The 22,931-nt window shown below is 38.5% G+C and overlaps 2 protein-coding genes across 4 annotated transcripts; both read left to right on the forward strand.

Annotated features, from left to right (window-relative positions):
• The first annotated feature begins 200 nt into the window (after positions 1–200).
• Positions 201–10,062, forward strand: LOC114549480 (ADP-ribosyl cyclase/cyclic ADP-ribose hydrolase 1). Of its 3 annotated transcripts, none has more exons than XM_028569805.1 (11): positions 201–297; positions 4,086–4,430; positions 4,771–4,868; positions 4,977–5,100; positions 5,639–5,765; positions 6,379–6,514; positions 7,965–8,047; positions 8,156–8,229; positions 8,316–8,408; positions 8,996–9,082; positions 9,222–10,062. In XM_028569805.1, the coding sequence occupies exons 3-11, from the start codon at positions 4,787–4,789 to the stop codon at positions 9,319–9,321; spliced, it is 906 nt and encodes a 301-aa protein (XP_028425606.1). In that variant the 5' UTR covers positions 201–297; positions 4,086–4,430; positions 4,771–4,786; the 3' UTR covers positions 9,322–10,062. The 3 variants fall into 3 exon arrangements, with proteins under 3 accessions (XP_028425606.1, XP_028425608.1, XP_028425607.1); XM_028569807.1 differs by having other exon boundaries at positions 4,261–4,430; XM_028569806.1 differs by lacking the exon at positions 201–297 and adding an exon at positions 451–486.
• A 934-nt stretch (positions 10,063–10,996) lies between these two features.
• On the forward strand, positions 10,997–21,008 carry LOC114549422 (ADP-ribosyl cyclase/cyclic ADP-ribose hydrolase 1-like). Its single transcript, XM_028569724.1, has 8 exons — positions 10,997–11,151; positions 13,874–14,000; positions 14,103–14,244; positions 15,365–15,444; positions 18,492–18,565; positions 19,837–19,923; positions 20,115–20,198; positions 20,312–21,008. Exons 1-8 carry the CDS (start codon positions 11,021–11,023, stop codon positions 20,367–20,369), a joined length of 783 nt encoding a protein of 260 aa, XP_028425525.1. The 5' UTR covers positions 10,997–11,020; the 3' UTR covers positions 20,370–21,008.
• The last annotated feature ends 1,923 nt before the right edge of the window (positions 21,009–22,931 follow it).

Raw genomic sequence — 22,931 nt, forward strand, 5'->3', positions numbered from 1 at the left:
TTCTGAATCAGAAGAAAAGCACCGGGCGATTGCTCTGTGAAAGGCGCGGTACACGTAGATGGCCGGTAGCTGTCTACGTGTTCATATAACTTTATACATGCTACAACTGGCTGGAATCATTGCACACATCCTCTCCAAGGAGTGCACCAGTTGTAAAATGTCCCGGAGGAAGTTCATGCAGCAACTGGCAGAGGAGCTGAGAGCGGAGTTTATGGAGGAAAAAAAGGGCAGCGGCGCAGGGTCCGAACTGCGCTGCACACCACAGCAGACACCAAAACGGAGGCAGTGTCAAGTTAGGTTAGGTTATAAATGTTCAAATAACATACTTTTAATTGTTATTTGGCTGTGAATTATGGTGAATGAATTTCCCCCAATATGTTTCGGGACATGAATGTATGAAATAATCACGGTTTAGCCTACTATTCCATGATATGATATCAAGGGCGTTGTATTGAATCAACAGCCACGTGCAATTACAGCTAGCAGGTGACTATATTATATTATATTATATTGACCGTGCCAATATTAGTTTGGCAAGAACAATACAAATTTCCGTTTGTGACACGGGAAATTAATTATTAAAAAGATTATATATATTCTAAGACAGTGGTTCCCAACCTGGGGTCCGGGCACCCCCAGGGGGGGCGGCGAAGATCACAGGGGGGGCGCGAGTCTTTATCTGGTTTGAGGTTGAGGTAAAAAAAAATGTTTTGCACATGTTAAACAAATTATAATACACTAGAATATCTAATGTATACAAAAGTCTGTATGAAAACTATATATTTTGTTGTATCCTCAATTTTCCTGCCGCCACGGCATCACTATTTTATGAATGAAACATGCCGGAGAAACAGTGCTGATAACTCCTCTGTATCAAAAAAGAAAGAGAGGCTCTATCTCGAGAGTTACCTCAACTTCGGTTTTGGGTGGGGGCTCAGCTTTTCTTAGACATGAGTAGGGGGTGCGCCAAGGAAAAAAGGTTGGGAACCACTGTTCTAAGAGTTATTATTACTTATATTGATTTAGTTAATAACTTGAAAGCACTTAAATATGTATTCTTACAAAGAACAATGTTTGTGCAATTCCTGTTTTTTTATGAGACAAAAGAAAAAAGTGGCTGCTAAAAAGTCACTTTGGCAGGTGGATTTTTAAATGAGTGAAGAATGTATGAGTGCTTAAGTCTCTGAATCAGATTTTGGTTTCCTTTTCTTTGAGGCTACATTCGGTTATTAACCTCTCGGAGACACTCTGTCCTCCTGTGCAAAGAGCTAACAACGCAATTAGCTTTGAAAACACGAGGGCACTATCTCACCCACGCTGTCTTACAGATTTAACCTCAGACGGCCCTTATCTCGCAAAGAGGTGGCAGAAATTTTAAAATCATCATAAGCATTTAATGAGAAGTCTGGTAATGGTTAGGCATACATTAAATCTAATTCCTCCAACATAGGGCAATGTTTTTTTGTATGTTTTAAGACAAGGCAGCATAACGAGAATCCCATTCAGCCAATTCACACTTTCTGTATATCGGCTGACAAACGACATGAGATGAAACTATCTATGGTCTCTCTTTGATACCCTACAATTTTTACGTGAATACTGCACGAAACAAAAATATAAAGTCCTTTACGCTTAGCAGTGTACAAGGTCAGATCAGGCCATTTCATATGAATAATTTCATTCACACTTTAGCATTCACACTTTAACAATCTGAAATAATCTGTAATCATTAGTAGCTAGAGAAGATAGAAATGAAAGTGTCAGATGCAGGATGAAGTCCCCTCACAGCCAAATACTGTATGGCGCTACTTTTGACAGTTAAGTGCATCATGCCTCTTTGGCAAATCTGTGATATTTAGAAAACACAAGATGCTAGTGATGAAATGTATCCTTTCATCAATTTTGTCACAACCCGATAAGTAGTTCCACAGTTATTCTGAACAGGATTTAGCAATCTGCAGTCATGCTTTAGCTCTGTGATGATGCAAATCAGCAACAAGCAGGTGTAATGTTAACCAGAGTGTCTAACCTGCTAACATTTGCCAATTGGCACTAAACACAAATTGAAGCTGAGATATCATTGTCATTGGGAAGTACTGCATAAAATGAAATTTTTACCTAATTATATTCACTTGATGAAAAGTGAGGGGATCAAAGTTATTACAGTTCATCCTCTGGGGATCGGGAAAGTCCTGACTGACCATTTAGACTCACGTCTAGCTGGACAACGCAGATGCTTTCATCTAATCAAATTATTATAAAATGCAATTAGTTGGTTCTCAAGATTGTAATCACAGTAGCAGATGCACAAATGACTACAGGTAGCATGAATAGCTTCAGTCTGCTTTAAAATGTAATAGAAGAGTTACTACAGAAATATTTCTATAATCTAGATGTGTTATCAACATTTATATTAACATATTCTAATTGCTAGTTGTAATCATTACGATGGTCATTCGTTCCAGGAAGGACACACTTGTATTTCCCTTGGTTTTAAACGTTTCTGTGTAAGTAAAAGCCAGGAAATGGGTGTTATCGAAAAAGGTTTGAGAAGCAAGAAGAGGAAGTGAACATAATTCTAAGAAGAATGCCCGGAGACAGAAGGACATTAGTGAAGGCTTCTTTTACACGAGTCGGTTCAGCTGGACGGTCGTTGACTAACTCACCGACTTGCCCTCTGTAGGGGGTGGGGTGGGGTCGTGAACCTTTTACTTCCCCGCGGACAAGACACCGCTTGAATATTAGACTCGAAAGGGTTGCACGGTTACAGGTCTCGAGCTGACACTAGACTCACGCACTGGCCACGGGTACATTCGGTAGCCTGGTGCGCGGTCTACCATGTAGCAACATTCACTTCTAACATTTACCTTAACATAACTACCTAGATAACATTACGTGTATTCGTATGAAACATAATACTTTCCCCTTGGTAATGTAGCCTATGAATTTCCATGAACATAATTCTAAGATGTATCGGTTGATAACTCAACATTTGAATATAGACTGGGTGCAGTAGCCTACCCTCGATTCACGGTCCTAACAGCCTTAACTTCACTTCTCTAACATTTAACTTAACTACCAAGATAACGTGACGTGTATTTGTATGGAATGTACTTCCCCATTGATAATGTGTGAATTGCTATGAATGCAATCATCTAAGATGCACCTGAAACAAGGCTTGGTTAATAACTCAACGTTGCCGAGAACCAAGACACCGCCTTGATTACATTAAACTTGAGCGGTTACATAGTTACTTTCGGTCTCGTTCAGTAGCCTGGTGCGCACAACAGCACGAATGAGGTAAAAAAACAGGAGTGAGTCGGTTCATTGACGTATGGCACTCAATTCTCCCGGTTCAGTGACACGACTCGGGTGCTCTTCGGTCAGTTCATCAACCCTATACCCCATCAAGGAAAAGGAAGAAGAGAGGGACAGTTAGATTCGAGGCTCATTATTTTACAGAGACTGAGTGGACCTGAGCTCCGTGTACTTAGTGTAATTTTGTGAACCCACCTATGTGCTGTAAAACTTAACTGCTAGACTTCAGTAAACTTGCTGAACTTGAATCTATGGTCTCAGATTTGATCTATGAGTGCTGGTATCACAAGTCTCATCAACAGACGCGTGGGAATTAGAGCGGGTAATTGGAGTCAGATCTTTTCTGGCCTTTGGGCCTTGTATTTTTCCAAGAATCCCCTTCATTACTAAAACCATTCCCAGTGATGAAAAAATTAAAGTAGTAAGTAAGTAGTAAGAAGTAAAAGTATCAGTAGTCCTAGGCCTACCACAATGGAATAATACTCAGTACTTAAGCATTGCAATAGAAGTATTAACTGTGAAGAATGAAGGAAAATGGCCCAGTGTTGCATTATTTTTTGCATTACCTGTATGAACTAACAATCTCATGTTCTCACTGTATTTTCTTCTGAAACCTAAACCTAAGTACTACTTCACAAAATACCATTTACTGTCTTCCACCTAATACTGTGGGCTCATTTTGATGCACACTGTAGAAATTGCCCTACTAAATTTCATAATTCAGTGTGTCCAGTAACGAAAATAACAACGCATTTTTTCTCCTCCAGCCCATCACATAATGACCCAAAGAACAGGGAACACTCTGTGTGGGGAGATTCTTATTGGTACCATAATGGGAGTCATGTGGATCTACTCTTTGTGACAGGAGGCTGGGGGAAATAAACAGTGCATCTGTCCCTAAATCACTTAGCTGTGGGCTGACTAGGAGCTGTGTGTGTCCAGATATGAAGACGAGTCTCTCGGGCATGTCCACCATTAGCCCTGAGGGGAGGGTACACATCACATTACACCACAACGGGACTCAATTTGTGCCGAATTCTTACCTGAGCAAAGCTTTTAACATCACCACAACGAAGCCATTTGTTGCAATTTAACCTTCTACATGGAAAAAGGTGAGCATTTACTTCTGTTTCCTTATAGGGTTGCAAAACCTGGCATGTTTGTGTGCTAGCCACTGTAACTTAAAACAAAAATGTGTATCTTTTGTGTATCTCCTTGATATGCTCGGATGTGTATTGTTTTCTAAAGGTCAGCTATCATTATGTGTTGAAATCACCTGCAGGGTATTTGATCAGCTGCCAGGTTTGACAGTTTGAGACAAAAAGAAAACTGTGGGAGGAAGTTTTGTACATGTCATGAGAAAATTTGACTTTAGCCACCAGGAAAAGCACCTGCTGGCCTGGAATCAAATTCAAAATTGATAGAACATGTTTTGTTGCTGTTGATCTACAGTGAGGCGGATTAAGGCATGCATAAACACGAGGCTGGGGCGCTCCAGGGTATCTCCCCTAAAACATCTGTGCCCTTTGTAATGAGCAGCATGACAGTATGTAAGTAACTTTCCCACATTTTCTTCTATCCCTTTCTTCCTTCTGATGCATCCATCCCAAATGTTATACATAATGTATTCATCCATCTTTGTGTCCACTTTCCAAAAGGGTTTATTATGTTCCTGCTCTGCCCCGGTCAACTGAGAGCACAGCTGGGGACTACAGCCAACATTAAACACATTGTGATTGGAAGGTGTTACGATTACATCACACTAGTTAACCCCAGCTTGAGGTACTGTACGGTGACTTAAACTCATGTCCTAACATTTCCAATTTTGGGTGGGACTCAAATTGAGCCTCTAAACTTGAAAGATTTCCTCCTAAAGCATTAGAATCTTTGCTGTCAAATGATCAGGGTAACAGCGACATCTTTAAATGTCTTGTTTTGTCTGACCAACAGTCCAAAACACAAAGATAACTCAGTTTACCATTGTAAATAAACTAATTAAACTAGCAAATATTCACATTTAAAGAGCTGAAATTAGAAAATGTTGGCATATTTTAGGATAAATCAATTATTGTAAAATAAAAATCTGAATTTAAGGTGACATAATCGAATGTCTTGTTTAGTCCGACCAGCCTTCAAAAACACAAAGATATTGGATAGGAGAAAAACAGCAAATCTTCACATTTGAGAAGCTGCAGGCACAACATATTTGCAATTTTTTTGCTTGATTAAGCGTGTAAGTGTAACAGCTAATTATCATGAAAGACACTTAATCGCTGCAGCCCTAAAGTAAAATAAAGATACATTTCATTTTCATGTGTAGGTTGGACTGTGAGGAGATCTGGAGACAGTTTGAAGAGGCGGTTGTCCGTCAGTCCTCTTGTAATGTGACGGTGGAGCATTATCGTCACATGTTTTACGCCATGCCACAGACCTGGCCCTGTGATAGGGTGAGGAAGAGCTGTGTCTTTTCCCTTTTTTTTTTCAATACTTTTTATTACAATTTACACTCTATTGGTATTACACAATACACCAGTGGTTCTCAACCTTTTCGAGTCGCGACCCCCAGAATAATTTTAAGACTTAGGGCCCTATCTTGCACTCAGCGCAATTGCCTTTGTACACCGACGCATGTATCATTCCTATTTTGCACCCGACGCACAGCGGACTTTTCCCTCCACACACGCACGTCGGTAAATTAGGGAATGTATTAGCGCTCCCGGGGGTGGTCCAGCGAAAAGAAGAGGCGTGGTCCGCCGCAAAAGTTCCCTGGTGCTATTTTGCTGTTTCAGAAAACAAATCCGCCACTGACCAGTGGTGCTAGTCTAAAGTCAGTAGTGCGTTATTCAGATGCTATTTTAGGGGCGCATGCTTGGCCATAATGTAGCGTGAAAAAGAAAAATATTACTGAAAATGCGCTTTAGGCGCAGGTGCATTTGCTATTTAAACAAAGTGGGCACTGGACGGTCTTAAAATAGCAAAGCCACTTGCGTCGGACTTTGCGCCGGGTACAAGATAGGGCCTTCAAGCTGCTTTATCACATTCCCCTTTCTTTCTGTTCAGTTCCTCTTCTGGAGTAAAACCAGAATGCTGATGCACAGCTATGCAGCTGTTGTACGTCACTTCTGGACCCTGGAGGACACGCTGGCTGGCTACATGTTCAACGACCTCATCTGGTGTGGACAAGAGGAAGACTGCGGTAGATCTTTTCTAGTTTTAACAAGACAGAGATGACTGAATGACAAGAAAAGAGGCACTGTCTCTTCAGAAACATTCACATGATAACAAGCACAGTTTAGAGAAAATTCCTGGTAGTAGCAGAAGGACAGTTTTCTTCTCTCCTGTTCAATTAATTATTACACAAACCCTCCCATTTATCTTGTGATCCCATGATATAGCATTTCCTGTAACTGAATTTTGGACGCATAAGGTACCAAAAGAACACAATCAGATCCATTATTTAAAAACGAGGACATAAAACTGAACAATTAATGTAATAAAATATGAATTAGTTATTAACTAATGACTATAGATTTTATTATTTTCGGCTAATTTGAGCAGTCACTAGTAAAGCCTACTAGTCATCTGATATTCCATTTCACAGTTGTAAACATAAACATTCTAAATGGCCCCAAGTTGATTTCCTGTTGCAATGGATGTGAATGACATCAACTCAAGTTAACAAGAGGCCTGGCTGTTGCCTAGCAATGGAATTCCATTGAAAAGGTCATACACAATGTGTGTATGTATGTATATATATGTATGTATATACAGTATATATATATATATATACATACATTGTTTCTTTTTTCTTGCATTTAATGTTATAATGAACCACTAATAGTTCTATATCAACATAATTGAGGCCTTTGAAATGAAACTGTAAGGTCACACTTGTTGCACTATATTGCATAATGCCACAAACAACACAGAGTAGATATTTGCATTTACAATCCATATTTTTATACTAACAATCTATTATGAGAATCTGCAATTCCCTTTCATTATTTATTCATTTATAATGTTTCTTCGTAACTGCTGGATTTGTAAATTAGCAAACAGTTTGCCATCTCAACTTAAAAGTTAAAAACATGTCAGTGTTGTGTTTCAGCTTGTTTCGGTTTCCCTCAAAAAATCACTTAATGAATATTTCAATTGTTTAACATAATCTACCAAAGTACCAAAACTATACCAATGTATTTCCTTAATTCTTTAAAAGTTGGCAGAGCAGCATATATTAGTGCACATATATTAGTGCACATATATAGAGGTGTATGCCTTGACACAGAAGGTCCAGGGTTCAAGTCCAACCTACCGACATAATTTCCTGCATGTCATCCCACTAACTCTCCCATTTCATATATATCTGTTCTTTCCAATAAAGGCTGAAATACCCCACCCCCCCCAAAAAAAAAAAGTGGAATCAATTTTGCTTTCATTCGTGTGCTTTTAGAATTAGGAAAAGTAGAAGAGATCTTGGTAGCACTGGGATTTGAGTGTTTCCACGTTTTTTAATAGGTGTAGTGCTGAGTGACTAACTACATGTCATCACATCAACACTTCACCTAATGTAAACTTGTTTTTCTCACTATTCATTCAGGTCTCATTTAAAGCTGGTTTTAACTGATAGCTGTGGATTTGACACACAGGTTTTGATTTCAGCTCTTGTCCAGAGTGGTCGGCATGTACGAATCATCCGGTGTATTCCTTGTGGAGGCAAGCCTCGCAGAATGTGAGTTTAATGTCCAACACACAGCGGTGTTGTTTATCATTCATATGCAACATATTGCTCCCAAACCAGTAGTGGAATAATTACTCTCATGCTTCACCCGTTTGTTAGTTTGCAGAAATGGCATGTGGCAACATCACAGTCTTACTGAATGGGTCTATTGTCAACGCCTTCAGTAGGAAAAGGTAAAAAGAAATTGATAAACATTTTACCAATGGTGTTTGTTGAGTCTGTATAAAATAACTTTTTTTTTTTTTTTTTTATCTCACAGCATGTTTGGAAGTGTTGAACTGGACAGTCTGAACCCACACAGGGTGAATTATGTCAACATAAAGGTGGTGACCAATCTAGAGGGACCGTTTATGTGAGAATAAAAACAGTTGATATTTTGTATTATAGTAAAATGTTACTTTCACCTAAAACAGTACCACTTTCTATAATAAGTCACCCTTTATGAAGTGTTTTTTTAAAAGTTGTAACTAATGACTTATCGCTTCATGTCAATGCTTTATAGGTTAGTTATAAGCAGTGAATATTAACCAGGTTGTGAAAAATTCCTCTGCCAGGTTCAAATGTCTCTTTTTAGCTCTTTAATTCACCGGGAAGACCGTCTAATGTAAAATTTCTGGAAAAACTTGTGGAAATCAAAAATTATTTATTACATCACTAACATTTATAACGGCAAATTTTATTTCTTATAGTTTAAAGTCCACAAATACCTAGTATGATCAACATTTATGACTCGCTATATTGGAATAACAAGACTATGCTTCCTTACCAATTTTTTGATTAATGGATTGATAAGCCATTAATGGCTTATAACTGATCTATAAAGATTTATTATCAACCATCCATACGGCAGTAAGTAAAAGCTTTAAAAATGGTGACTTATCAGTAAGTGCTAACTATTTATATCCACATATCAAGTCTCTGGTTTTTCTTCTTTTACAGAGAAACATGTAGTGAAGGATCCATTGTGGACCTGATCCAGATCCTCCAGTCCAGAGGTTTCCGCTGGACTTGCACAGACAAGGACCAGTAAGTGACGGCCAAAGAGTCCTGCAAATTAAACGTCAAAATATGTCCTTTGCCCTAGAATGACACAGACAGACAGATTTATAGACAAACAGAGAGTACCAAAGTACCCTGGAGTAACACAAATCATATTTCTTCCCAGGACCCTGAGGATCCTTCAGTGTATCCAGAACCCCCAACAGTCCTCCTGCCAAACATGTGCAAACAGCCTCTCACACAGAAAGAGCCTCACATTTCAGTGAATAACATGTATTCTGATATTTTTATTTGAAGGTGGCTACAATTAAACTGGCTGCTCAAAAGATTTCCTGATTTTTTATTTTTTTTTATTTAAACCACACACTTGTCATTGATCACATTTCATTAACACATTAGGTCAGAGAGTGTCTTGGAGTGCAAAATGTATCTACTTCCAAATTCAAAAGCTTCTGCTTTACTATTGACTGGATTATGTTAATCGAATGTGACTGTGTGTGGGAGAAGCACCGCTAAAGCAAAAATATCAGCCCAACCTAATGGCCTCAAAGTGTGTCGTTACCAATTCTGAAGCCCTGTCTATGTCAAAAACTAGTTTTTATGCTTTTGATGCATTTTCCTAAATCAGTGTGTTTAATCAAATTACCACACAGCCAATGGGATGAAGAAGGGATGAATTGGGGTCTAGCAGCTCATATTCAACCTGCCATATAAGGCCTGCACTATTTTTATGACTTCAGCTTAATCTTCTGTGCATCAAGAGGTTGGAGTGCTTTTAACCACTTCCTCAATTTGACTGCAAGCACAGCTCTTCAACTTATCACATACACACCCACTCTTAATAAAATATTCCTACAATAGCTTGAACATATAGTTGAAGTACCAAAGGTAAAATTACTCAATATGCAGAAGGGCCCCATATAAAAATAATGTTTATTCACTGGATTATAATTATTGCATTCATGTGTTCAATTGTTGCTTGTAAAAGTGAAGCTAATTGCAATTAATGTACATACTGCTAAGTAGCTTGAGAGTTTACTCCCAGAGATCAATAAAGTCTAATCTTTAATAATATCCTACATCATAATGTATGTCCTAATAAATAAATTAAACAATTAAAAATCTGTCTTTAATTTAATTAAAAGTTAATTAAGAGTTAAAAGTACTATATTTGCCTTTGAAATGTATGAAGTAGAAAGTAGCATGAAATGCAGATACCGAAGTGAAGTACAATGACCTTGATATTATAAAATAGGGGTGTACAATGAGTGGGGCAGATTCAGTGTTTACTTTTTTTATGTATTCATATTGTATATAAGTAAGTATTTTTCAGTGTTTTAATTTGACTTTAGTATTTCTAAATTAGGTCTACTGGATACAGCCTGACGCGCACCCCCACATATTAAAGCTATTATCAAGCGAGTATATTAAAAGTGGAATAGTTAAATATTTATTTTGGTTTGTGAATACCACACTCTATAATACTATATTATATATTACAAGTCATGCAAAAGTAAAATTACAGAAGTAGGTTATGCGACAGAGTAATACATCACAATGTATTTGTCAATCATATTTTATATTATTGATCTGGATGAATCTGTAAAATAACGTTAGTAACCAAAGATATCAAATAAATGTGGAGGAGTAAAAAGTATAATATAGCCTCTGAGATGTACAGTGGAGTAGGAGCAGAAAGTAAATGGAAATACTCAAGTAGAGTACAAGTATCTCAAAAGTGTAGGCTACTTAACTTTAAATTTAAATGTGCCTACTATTTTCCTCCACTGCTCAACGGTCTCTTTGTGATCCTTGGACCTCAGTTTGGGTAGCTCCACCTCAACAGACATCCTTCCTGATTGGAGCAGAGCCAGCGCATGTGCTCCTCCATAAATAGAAGCCAGAGTGTGAGTGACGTAAAAACAGTTTGACAGCCAAACTTCCACTGTTATATCTTACATTAAAATGGAGAAGAAATTGATTATTTTAGGTGTGGGTGTCGTCGCTGTGCTGATTCTGATTGTTGCAGTTCCGTTGGGAGTGATGTTCTGGCCACTGAAGCCAACTTTCATTGATAGATGTAAAGAGCTCAATGGGTAAGTGTTTTTTAAATTTATTTTTAAAGTTCATGAACAGAATATTATGTAAGCCCGGCAATAAACCGGGATTTCTGAATAATTACATTAGGAATACCATTTAAGATATGCTAAATATATGGTGCAGTAAGCATATCCTACTCTCAGTTGTCTGTTTAATAGGCACACTTAGCTAAAACTGATGCAGTCTAATACAACTCTATGGTCATTTTGAAAGAGAATGTAGTTTGTGGTGCTTTATTGTATTGCATTATATTGACAGGTGTTTCTTTTTTTTGTCCATCCAATTCATATCAGAAAGGGTAGGCTAAATAACAGAACACCTCTTTGTATAATGCAATAGGCTACAGGTCAACAGCACCACAATCCCAGATCAAACGTACGTTTAAGGGTCTTAAATTCTTCTTCTGTTGCTGTAATGTTATGTTAAATGTAGGCTATCTATCCTTGTTTCTTGTTTACATTTTTGTCTTCAGTATTGGGCAAGTTACTTCCAAAATGTAATACATTATAGATTACTAGTTACTGTTAGTGCTGGGCGGTATGACCAAACATTTGTATCATGGTATTTTTTAAGAGTCTTGCGGTTTCACAGTATATCAGGGTATTTTCTTTCTTTTGCTTGACTGGGCCTTTATATTGTATAGGTTTATAATGACTTACTCTACTGTCAGGAGTACATAGAATATCAGAAAAACATTTTAATGTCCACCTGTTTACTAAAAGCTTTGATTACTAAAGGGTTTGTTTGGCTCCACAACATTATACAATAACGTTATATGAAGGAGAATACATGAAACAGTTACATAATCTAAACTATTTTTATTGTGCAAACTGCAAGAAGTAAAATAAACTTAAATTGAATGAATACACATACAAACAAATTTAAAGGTCCCATGACATGGTGCTGGTGCGGACATATTTCAGTGAGGCAAGACATCTTAAATCCAGTGTTTTAATCAGTGCTCTGAGTTATAAAGTTATTACACACTACAAACTCCTAGGTTATTTCTTCAACCCAGTTTCTGGGTTATTTGTGTTGGGTTAAAATTATGGGTTATTTTTTCAGAGAGTAACCATTTTCTGGGTTATAGGGCTAATATTTTGACCCAATTCCTGGGTTGTTTGGGTTGCTGTGTTATTTTTCTAAGAGTAACCCATGTTCTGGGTTATAGGGTTGTTCTCTCTCTCTATCTCTCTCTCTCTCTCTCTCTCTCTCTCTCTCTCTCTCTCCATATATATATATATATATATATATATATACACAGTACAGGCCAAAAGTTTGGACACACCTTCTCATTCAAATGCGTTTCCTTTTATTTTCATGACTATTTACATTGTAGATTCTGTTGTTTTTAAAACAAACTTCATGTAGGGTTTATTTCACTCTTTTATTAGACTGCATTAGTAGGTGTAGCTAATAAACTGGCAACTGAGTGTATGTTGAATTTGAAATTGAAATGCAGAAATATTGAATTCATCTGGCTGTGTGGCGTGAGCATGTCAGCTGTGTGGCGTGTCCGTTTTTTTATTTCGGCTCCCATGTTAACATGTTAGAGTGTTCACACTGCCTGCATGACACGCATGTCTCAGGCGCGGCTCAACGCGTGCATGCTAGAAAAAGGACCGACGCCTATTTTTCACACGACACACAAGCGTGTTGGAAGCATTTCCATTCAAAATAGAATACGAAAAGATGTTTATATGTCATTTTGACAGGAATACATCTAATAAATGACATTTTGATGTTTGAAAGTCTCTAGATTTAGACATAAATGCAGATATAAATGTAATTTAAAAAAATAATAAATCATTATTGATTTTCAAATATTGCACCTGTCAATACAGAACGGAATATTCTGTAGCCTATTTTGCCGTCAACACTGCCGACGTTGTCTTTGCCGTAATCAAATCAGTATATATTTATGTTTAACATGAAGTATACTACTGTTTGAGTGCAATAAATCAATGGGAAACATACATGTGTACAGAGGCTAGCAGCAGCAGCGCTGCGTCAGACACGTTTCTGGTGTGCAAAGACATCGAAAACGCCACGCTGCCACAACTGACACGCAACAGAAACGCCACGCTCACGCCATGCAGCCAGTGTACAGGAGGCCTTAAGCAATCTTGGCATGGACCAATGATTGACATTTGTATTAAGTAAAGAGGGAGGTGTGTAAAAGGAAGTGCTATCCAGAAAGAGTAAAAGTGAATGTAATGCTAAAGTTGGAGTTCAGCCATGGCCTGTTTGGTACTCTGATCAATGATTACTTGTCTAACTACCTACTTTCTGTCTTTTTTTACTGTAATAAGCCAATATTGACAGGAAATGTGAATTTGACATGACTGTTTAGGGTGCTTTTTTAACCATGACACAGTTTTGACATAGTTTTTTTATTATTATGATAATATTCTTTTTTTATATCCCTTTAAAAAAACAAGTTACAAAGTGCTTCACAAAACACATAAAACCAACAGGTGTAAAGTGAAATAAATATTTTTATAAATAAAGATTCAAATGAGGGAGGGAGTAAATGCCCTCTGTCAAATAAATAAACTGTACTTCGAACATATGCATCCTACTGCACCAAATTTGGTCTTTCGCTATAGCAGGCTGACCCACAAGCACTGTATATGTCTACATTATTACACTTTTTTTTATCAGAATGAGGCTGATGCAGATTCCTGAAACTAAGCAGCACTTTTATTTATTTTTCAGATACGACTGTGAAACGTGGTGGGGTGCATTTGAACAAGCCTATGTGGGGAAGGACCCTCGTAAAGTTCACATGGAAGACTATGACAATTTCATTAAAGCAGTCAACTTCAGTGCTGAACCCAACAAAGTAAACACTGCTCATCACTAAACAGTTTGTCTGTCTGTTTATATCCACTCAAGACTCCTTTTTATAATGCATAATCATCTAACAACTGTTTTTTGGGTTTAGCTGATGTTCTGGAGCAAAACGAAGGATGTGGTCCATGCCTTCACTAAGAAGAAGAAAGATTGTTTTCTCACGGTGGAGGACACTGCGTTGGGATATATGCTGGATGGTCTGATGAGCTGGTGTGGAAAGGAGGGTTGCACCAGTAAGACTCTTCATGCAATAACAACCTCAGAACTGGGAAAATTTTAATTCAGATTGGTTTATTATTTGCAAAATAGATTCAAAGATAAAGTCATTTAACTATATATGTAAAGTATTTGGAATCAGTCTTACATGCTGATGTAATATGCCAGAGGTGTTATTTCCACACTGTCTACCCCTTAGGTCATTTGTACCAGCATTGAATGTGCTCTAAAGGATGTGACGTGTTTTTTAGGCTACAACATTTTTTGTCACATACCAGACTGATCTCATTAAGTGGCGTATGTATGACACGCCAATTCGTATGCCATTTTGGTGTGTTATAAAGACACCTAATCGCTATTTAGCGTGTTTTTCAACGCCGTTTGGCCTCCATTGACATACATCATGTGTGAGTTATCGCCGTTGCGAGAAGTATGATAGGACGGAAGTCGGCAGAGGGACATTGGTTTGGGGGGGGGGTGGGACAGGGCTTTCACCCAGGAGAGCCGGGATTGCGTCCTGCGTGTGGTATTTATCAACCATGTTTTTTTTTGTTTTTTTTAATAAAGCCTTCCCCAATGTTCTTTTCCTAAACCCACGCTTTTCTGTTGTTCGGACTCGTTGGTTTTTGGGCTCTGACTTGTCTCGGACTCGGCCATTGGACTCGCCAAATATTCTAGTTGGTCTCGACCGAGTCCAGCACTATATGCTTTTGTTATACAGTAACTTCCTCCTTCAAAACAAAGCCATTGATGAAGTGCGCTCGTTCAGAAAACAGGTATTAGTTGAATTCAAAATCCATCTAGAACAGGCATCGAGATTGCTTTTTGATAATAAAATTATTATCTTAACAAACGATATACTGTCCCTCACATCACATAAATTATGAAAAGGTAAGTAAATGGTCTTGAAGAGGATTCTTTTTTTTCTGTCTCGGTATTGACTGTCTCTCATTTGGACTCGTCTTGACTCAGACTTGAACCTCTTTGGACTCGGTCTTGACTCGTTCTCGACTAGTCCTGGTCTTGGACTTGACAAAGGTGGACTTGACTACAGCCCTGTGAGCAGCTCACCAAAGCAAGTTCTTATCAGCTACACTGATCTGCAGGAAGTATTGACTCTGTGTTTGTTTGTTCTAGAAACATTCCGTAAAATCGGCTGCCCAGGATGGAAAGAGAACAACGCTGTTGGTTCATTCTGGAACAGAGTCTCAGCTGCTGTAAGTTATCAACAAGAATTTACTAGTTCTGCCAAAAATAAGACAGTCGTGGGATTAAGCAGTGGTTAAAACAACACATATGTGAAGCATAAGGTAGGATCTCTCCGGTGCATAAGTGGTCATGAAGGAAAGGAGGAGAGGAAAAGTATACTCAGCCGGGTATTTCATCAATCAGGCTTTGTGTCCGTCTCCATGGAGCCACATTGCGTAGATCTCTCCTGAGCGAGCAGTGGCAACCCACACATTCAGAGGAGCCCTGGTTTGGTTTGTCTGGCTTTTATCCTGTCAAAAAACTACCAACACATAACACCCTTTTCCACATATTCACACAATCAACAAAGATTCAATCCATCAAAAAACATGGACATGCAGAAACAAAACAAACGGCATGTAAAACAAACAAAGTGCATAAAATTGAAGCAGGACACAGGACAAAAAACACTAAAAGTTTAAATTAAAGCTGCGAGAAGCGATGGACGGGCCTTCGCGCCTCTGCGCGCGTCTGGGTTACCGGCGGACGCCGCTCCTTGCGAACGTGCATTTGCGTGGAACTCAGACGTCGCAAATTGTCACAAATGAAAAGGGAACTCCCTGCCGAGTTCAATGGTACCTCACACAAGACTCTACGTCATACGGTTCATTAGCTGTGAAAGGGGGTGTGGCTAAAGCATAGGGGGCGGGTCAAACCACCACCAATTAAAAAGGAACTCTCTGCTGAGTTAAATGATACCTCTCACAAGACTCTACCTTAGATTGGTCAGGTTTTATGAAAGGGGCGTGGCTTAAGCATAGGGGGCGGGCCAAACCATCACCAATGAATAAGGAAGTCTTGAAACCCTTAAAATACGTAACTTTTCACCAGACCTGATGCGACCGCCAAATTTGGTGAGTTTTTGAATATCTTAAGGCACTCAAAAAGGCAATTCATTTGACGGGAAAAACAATAATTCCTTCAGTTTCAATAGGGCCTTCGCCGCTGTCAGCGATCGGGCCCTAATAACTCAACACAAATTCCCCTTAGCTGCAGCAGCCATCTTTAAGAACGTATAGCAGCTACACGGTTGGTGTGATGTGAGGCAAACCCAAGCTTACATCACCTTGGAAAGTTTTAAGTGACAAAAAGTCAAATCATGGATTTTTTTTCTCTTCAGCAAGCTGTGCCTACAACCGATATTTCAAACGATGACATGGAAAACAATGTGGAAGGGGTCGTTTGTTGTTATGAACCTACAGAGAATGATTGCCTAAATCTGCAGCTCTCCTCCTTCCTCTCCTGTCTGTTACACCTGTAAGCACACCTTACGCTGGGTTTCCACAGGCAGTTTTCAACTGCAACTTTTTGACAATTTGAAGCGGAATTGTGTCACCACAACATGGTGCCGACGACGGTGTACACGTTTTGCAGACCATGAGTCGTTGGTATTAATATACGTTTTCTATAATTTTATATCTGGCCTATAACAACTGTTTGGTAAGATTTATAATCAAGCCACACAATTTGCTGCCTATAAAGTTGTGTTTAGTTTTGTTTGCATAACGTTATATTACTAGCAACAAGCTAGTTGTCATTGCTACAATGCAAACGTTAGTACAATGCTACTACTACTAAAACAAATATATATAAAAATCCACCAGGAGTACCAACTGCGTGGACAACCTTTTGCCAAGCTAGTTGTTAACATCCATCATCATACAGAGATGTATCATAAAGTAAGCTATAGGAAAATCATGATCTTTTAGTTTCCACGTATAGCAGGTGTGTATACGTAGTAGAATATATTGGAGGCACATTTGCGAGTCTGCCCTCTCATTGGCTACCGCTGTGCAAATGTTGACTCTGAGTCATCTTTGGCAGAGCGGGGAACATCCGGGCACTTTCGCCGCCGTCAGCGGATTTCGCTCGTACCGCTGTTCTCATAGGGAATGAATCAAATCGCTCCGCTCAGCCGTTATTTACGCTGCCTGTAGAAACCCAGCGTTACAGTGATGTGAGGGAACAAGACGACAACTTCAACAACTGGAGGTCAGCAAAAACGAGATGTTCAGCTGTTGAGAAAACTGTAGTACCACAAAGTGAAAGAAAGATGTACACAGCCCCAACCAGCTGGTGAAGTGTCTGTAGAGCAGAGAGACCTCGAATTGTTGCTATGTTTGGAATAAAACAATAATAAGTAGTAGATGACAGAATAGTTTGATATTGCACTATTCCTTCCCTCTCTTCAATTTTTATTGTATATTTTTTTTGTAAATTTCTAAATTCTATTGTATTGTTATACTGCATACTTAACAGTATTTTTTTTTATATTTCTTACTGTCCTTTCTGTTTTTATTCTTATATGTTAAGTGAGTGTTGTACTTTGAGAGCAAAAATTTACCGGAGTGACATTCCTTGTTTGTTTGTGAAAACCTGGCCAATAAACCTGATTCTAATTCTACATGGAAACACTTGGACAACTCAGGGTGGATCATAGAGTAGCAAATTAGGAGAAGAAAATCACTGAACTACTATAGCCATTTTGAAAAAGTGATTGCTGCAATATTGGCAACATTTTCACAATTAAACTATAAGGGAATGTGACCCTTGTATCATAATGCCAAAAGTAGAATAATGGTGTCTCTTAGTGATATTTTGTATCCACTCTTTTCCTGTCAAAGACACATAGCCCTTTATTAAAAGGGATTCTTGGTTATTCCATTTTTCAGTGTAACATCAATAGTGACTGTTAATATTAATGCATTAGGTTAATTCTGATAGGTATAGTTGCTACAATGACAAAGAAGAAAAATTTGATAAAAAGTGTAACACAGCCTCTTTCTCTTGTGTAATAATAAATTATTTGACCTTATTTCAAGATTAGGACAACTGGGGATAAGAAAAGTTCAGTTGATTGTATGGTTGTATATCAGTTCATCAGTATATATGCACTGCTGCATTACTGTAATCATCAATGTGTAATCATCAATGCTACAGTCAGAGTGTGTTTTAGATAATGTGTTTCCTCAAAATCTTTACTATGTTTTCTTTAACGTCATCTCCATGTCTGTAGTTTGCAGATGCTGCCCGTGGTGATGTCACAGCAATGCTAAACGGAGACATCGACACACCATTCAATCCTAACAGGTGAGTTGCTCTGTACCTTTCTTTTGGTTGAAAGGATTATGACTTTTTACATACCCGTACTTTATATTAATATCTTACTATTAGATGCTCAACAGTCTCGTACTAAATCAGCCCTGAATCATAACGGGTCTGCTCTGCATCACTTAAATGTGTGTGGATTTCTTTGGGATTTAATTATTTCCCTTTTTAAAATGACTTGAGTGTCTCAAATATAAATGTGCTCTAAAGCAAGATAATACATCTCTGAGATGACCTCACATTCTTTAATTACCCACAATACAAACAGGGACAAACTGAAATGAAACAGGTGCAGTATTAGTTAAGGAATTGTAATGGCTATGGCTACGACCCAGAACACGCAGTACCACACACAGACACGGAGGAAATAGTTTAGAATGTCTTTAATGAATGTCGTAAACAAAAACACAACAGCCTGAGACAGTCAGCTGCGCTGGTGGAGGAGACAGGACTGAGCGGCATGGGCAGAGCGTGGCGTGTCCAAAAACCACTCTCACAGGGATCCAAACGAGGTGATGAAACGTATGAGGAGCTAAAGGCTGGCGGCACAGCAGTCGTAGGCACAGGTTCGAGTGGTGTAGGTCTGGATGAGAAGACAAAAAACAAACATAAGTAAGCGGAGCACGAAAAAACAAGAGGCAAGAAACTTGAGAGCACGATTCGCTTGGGGCCAAGTTACCACTTAGGTAGCTGTACGATCTGGCGCCGAAGACAGGTTCCAACCAGGTCTAAATACTGCAGCCGTGATGAGATGATCAGCAACAGCTGAGCAGAAGGAGATTGCAGGATAGCCAGCAGCCGTGCAGGTAGGTGGATCGCCCGGCCACGCCCCTTGACCTACTTTCAGCCACGCCAGCACATGGACAGACACACAGGACAAGGAAAACAAACAAACCCAGCCGCTCCCATAACAGTAATATGTAGTCTCACATTGCCAGACCTTCCTCCACAGCGCTGTGGAGGAAGGTCTGGCTAGTCCACACAGCATTCCAGGATGGGAGAAAAATGTGCTCTGGTTTATTGGCATTTCTTTAAACAGACTAAGGAATATGTAGTGTGTAGTGGTGGCTGCATGTGGGGACTTCATGTCCAATAGTTAAGCCTTTGAATAACATAAAGTCAATTTGGTGAGACAATGTACAAGAAACATCTGTAAGTTTTTAGTTCTTTTATATCAACGATATCCCATCCTGTATGTTATTTATTTATTTCACCTTGCCAGGTAAATTGTGCTGTTTTTATTTTTGTAACAGTACTTTTGCAACCATCGAGGTGAAGAGGTTCGACTCCCCCAAGGTGAAAAGCCTGACTGTTGTTCTGGTCACAGGAAAGAGCGCTGTGTACGTTTTCTCCTTATATACAAGACTTCTGCAACACTATTGTCCCTGTTGTGTTCATTATTATTGTGTGATTGTTCTGTATGTTCTTGCAAAGTGGTTAAACCGTAATGTACCACACACAAATGCAGAAAGACAAAGTTATACTGATGATATTGATCTTAATGTCATGTCATTTTTTGCATCCTCTTCAGGACAAACTGCAAAAATGCATCTTTAAAGGATTTACAGAGAGAGCTGAAAAAAGGAATTGCATATAACTGCAAGGAAGTGACTGAGTAAGTACAGCATGTTTGTGCGAGAGGATGTCACCACCATGTTTGTATGTTTCTGTCCTCATAGTATGTTGGTCTCTCTCTCTCTCTCTCTCTCTCTCTCTCTCTCTCTGCAGAGCTCAGCTCGAGGAGTGTAGCTCCAATCCTGAGAGACCCTGTGGAGCCTGTTGGTGAAGACATGTGAAATAATTATCAGATTATATGAGACACAATAATAACCAGCTGTTAAAAAAGAAGAAGAAAGATATAAGAAATATGCTATTGCAGAATATTCTTTTTGTACCTGTGGGCCAGTTTGACTTAATGTGAAATGTTTTGTTTTTTTTATAGAAATTTCACTGATACATTTTTTTACAATATGACAACGCACCTTTTTATCTTTAGCTTTTTATTGAATCTAAAAGATCTGTGGTAACATGCCATGTACTGTAGGCCAGGGTAAAGTACCAGTGTTGCTATCTAGTTATATTCAAGTGACCGACCATCACTCCCACCTACTGGCACAATGAAATGTTTTTAAATGAAATGTGAAAATATGAGGTTGTGAAATTGTCTTTGGATTCTCAAAGAGTGATTATCTGGGTAAAATAACTATGTTAAATGTTTTTGATTTATTTTTGATTTACAGCTTAAAAAACTGGACCTTTGACACTTAATTACCCTCTTACATAACTTAATTAAATATTAAATTGTTATCCAAGTTATCCATTTGTACAACAACAACACCACTGAGGGTTCCATATTCAGGGATTGCACGTTATGGATCAACTTAATTTATTAATGAGATAACAAAATATGAACAAGACCATTATATCCTCAGATAACTCGTTGTGATTTTGATACTATAAATAAAATTGAAGTATACATTATTCTGTTTTTATTTTGTATTTTTGCCATTTTGCCAGGTATTGGAATTCAAATAGAACATCATGTCACTGCTGCTGTGCTCCCAAATGTTTGAATATTGGCCCTGCCTTTATTCTTTGTGTGAGTTTAATGACAGAAAAACAGCACATGCATGTTGCTTTCTTCATCCATTTGTTAGTTTGCAGAATCAGCATGTGGCATCATCACTGTGTTACTAAATAATTGTATTGGAAACACCATTAAAAAGCAAATACAGTAGTGTAGGTTTTGAGAGCTTATATAGCCTTTCCAACTCATGTCCAATCAATTGAATTCACCACAGGTGGACTCCAATCAAGGTGTGATTAAGAGCAATGGTCGGCACCTGAGCTACATTTCATATGAACACCCACGCTGGTGTTTTCAGTTAATCTGGCTACCTCTTCCCAGGACTGTGTGGGTGTGTACTCTATAGACGGATTGACTGACACCTTCCAGAGTCTCTTGTTAACAGACGGACCTGACCAAAAGTTATCAAAAGAATTTTGCGACGTCAAAAAAACGTGCAATTTAGGAACGAACAAAAATCCCATTGCAAGCTATACCCACAGTGACAAAGTATGAACAGGATTATAGAACTCTTTAGCAAATGTTTTAAAAAAAAAAAAAAAAAAAAAGGTACCCTTTGCTATGACACTTAAATCCTCTGAACACCCACACAGTCCTGAAAAGAGGTCTAATCAGCCAGATCAACTAAAAAACACCCATAAAGGTGTTTCAGGGCCTTTAATTATTTTGGTTAAGCTTGCTTATTCTTGATTCCTGGCAGATTACGTGTATAGTAAATCAAATTGTGTCTGTCGTCTTGTTTATAGACAACAATAAACAATTCTTTTTTTTAAATAGTTTGAAACAAATGGTGTCTTCCCTCTTTGGCCTTTTTGCATTGATTATGGATAATGTTTAGCATTGTACAGCCATTTGCTAATTTTTCCCCCGGGGGCCTCAAAACACCCAGCCAGGTATGAAGTTTACTACTCGATTACTCAACTAATGAACTGTTTTAGACAACACACATGCTTGTGTAGCATTGATGTGTGTGTGTGATATCAATACATATGGCAATACTACTTTGAGTATTACCATAAGTGAATTTCATGAGGGCAAAAGCATCTGGACTGTTTTTGTTGTTGAAGAAATGAAGATATTTGGTGAATTCTTACCTGAGCAACGCTTTTAACATCACAACAACGAAGCCATTTGTTGCAATTTAACCTCCTACATGGAGAAAGGTGAGCATTTACTATATGTTTCCTCGTAGGGTTGCAAAACCTGGCATGTTTGTTCACATATTTTATAACTGCATGTGCTAGCCACTGTAACTTAAAACAAAAATGTGTATCTTTTGTGTATCTCCTTGATATGCTCGGATGTGTATTGTTTTCTAAAGGTCAGCTATCATTATGTGTTGAAATCACCTGCAGGGTATTTGATCAGCTGCCAGGTTTGACAGTTTGAGACAAAAAGAAAACTGTGGGAGGAAGTTTCGTACATGCCATGAGAAAATTTGATTTTATTCACCAGGAAAAGCACCTGCTGGCCTGAAATCAAATTCAAAATTGATAGAACATGTTTTGTTGCTGTTGATCTACAGTGAGGCGGATTAAGGCATGCATAAACACGAGGCTGGGGCGCTCCACGGTATCGCCCCTAAGATCATTGTGACAGTATCTAAGTAACTTTCCCACATTTTCTTCTATCCCTTTCTTCCTTCTGATGGTGTCCACTTTCCAAAAGGGTTTATTATGTTCCTGCTCTGCCCCGGTCAACTGAGAGCACAGCTGGGGACTACAGCCAACATTAAACACATTGTGGTTGGAAGGTGCTAAA

Source organism: Perca flavescens, chromosome 22, assembly GCF_004354835.1.
Source record: "Perca flavescens isolate YP-PL-M2 chromosome 22, PFLA_1.0, whole genome shotgun sequence".
NCBI classification, from domain to species: domain Eukaryota; kingdom Metazoa; phylum Chordata; class Actinopteri; order Perciformes; family Percidae; genus Perca; species Perca flavescens.

Bases quoted from the DNA above. Each gene is read 5' to 3' on its own strand.
- LOC114549480 (XM_028569805.1), top strand. From the start codon at position 4,787: ATGCATAAACACGAGGCTGGGGCGCTCCAGGGTATCTCCCCTAAAACA. The intron at 4,869-4,976 runs GTAAGTAACTTT...ACTTTCCAAAAG, and splicing joins AATGAGCAGCATGACAGTAT to GGTTTATTATGTTCCTGCTC. The intron at 8,230-8,315 runs GTAAAAAGAAAT...TTTATCTCACAG, and splicing joins AACGCCTTCAGTAGGAAAAG to CATGTTTGGAAGTGTTGAAC.
- LOC114549422 (XM_028569724.1), top strand. From the start codon at position 11,021: ATGGAGAAGAAATTGATTATTTTAGGTGTGGGTGTCGTCGCTGTGCTG. The intron at 11,152-13,873 runs GTAAGTGTTTTT...TTTATTTTTCAG, and splicing joins AGATGTAAAGAGCTCAATGG to ATACGACTGTGAAACGTGGT. The intron at 19,924-20,114 runs GTACGTTTTCTC...CATCCTCTTCAG, and splicing joins GTCACAGGAAAGAGCGCTGT to GACAAACTGCAAAAATGCAT.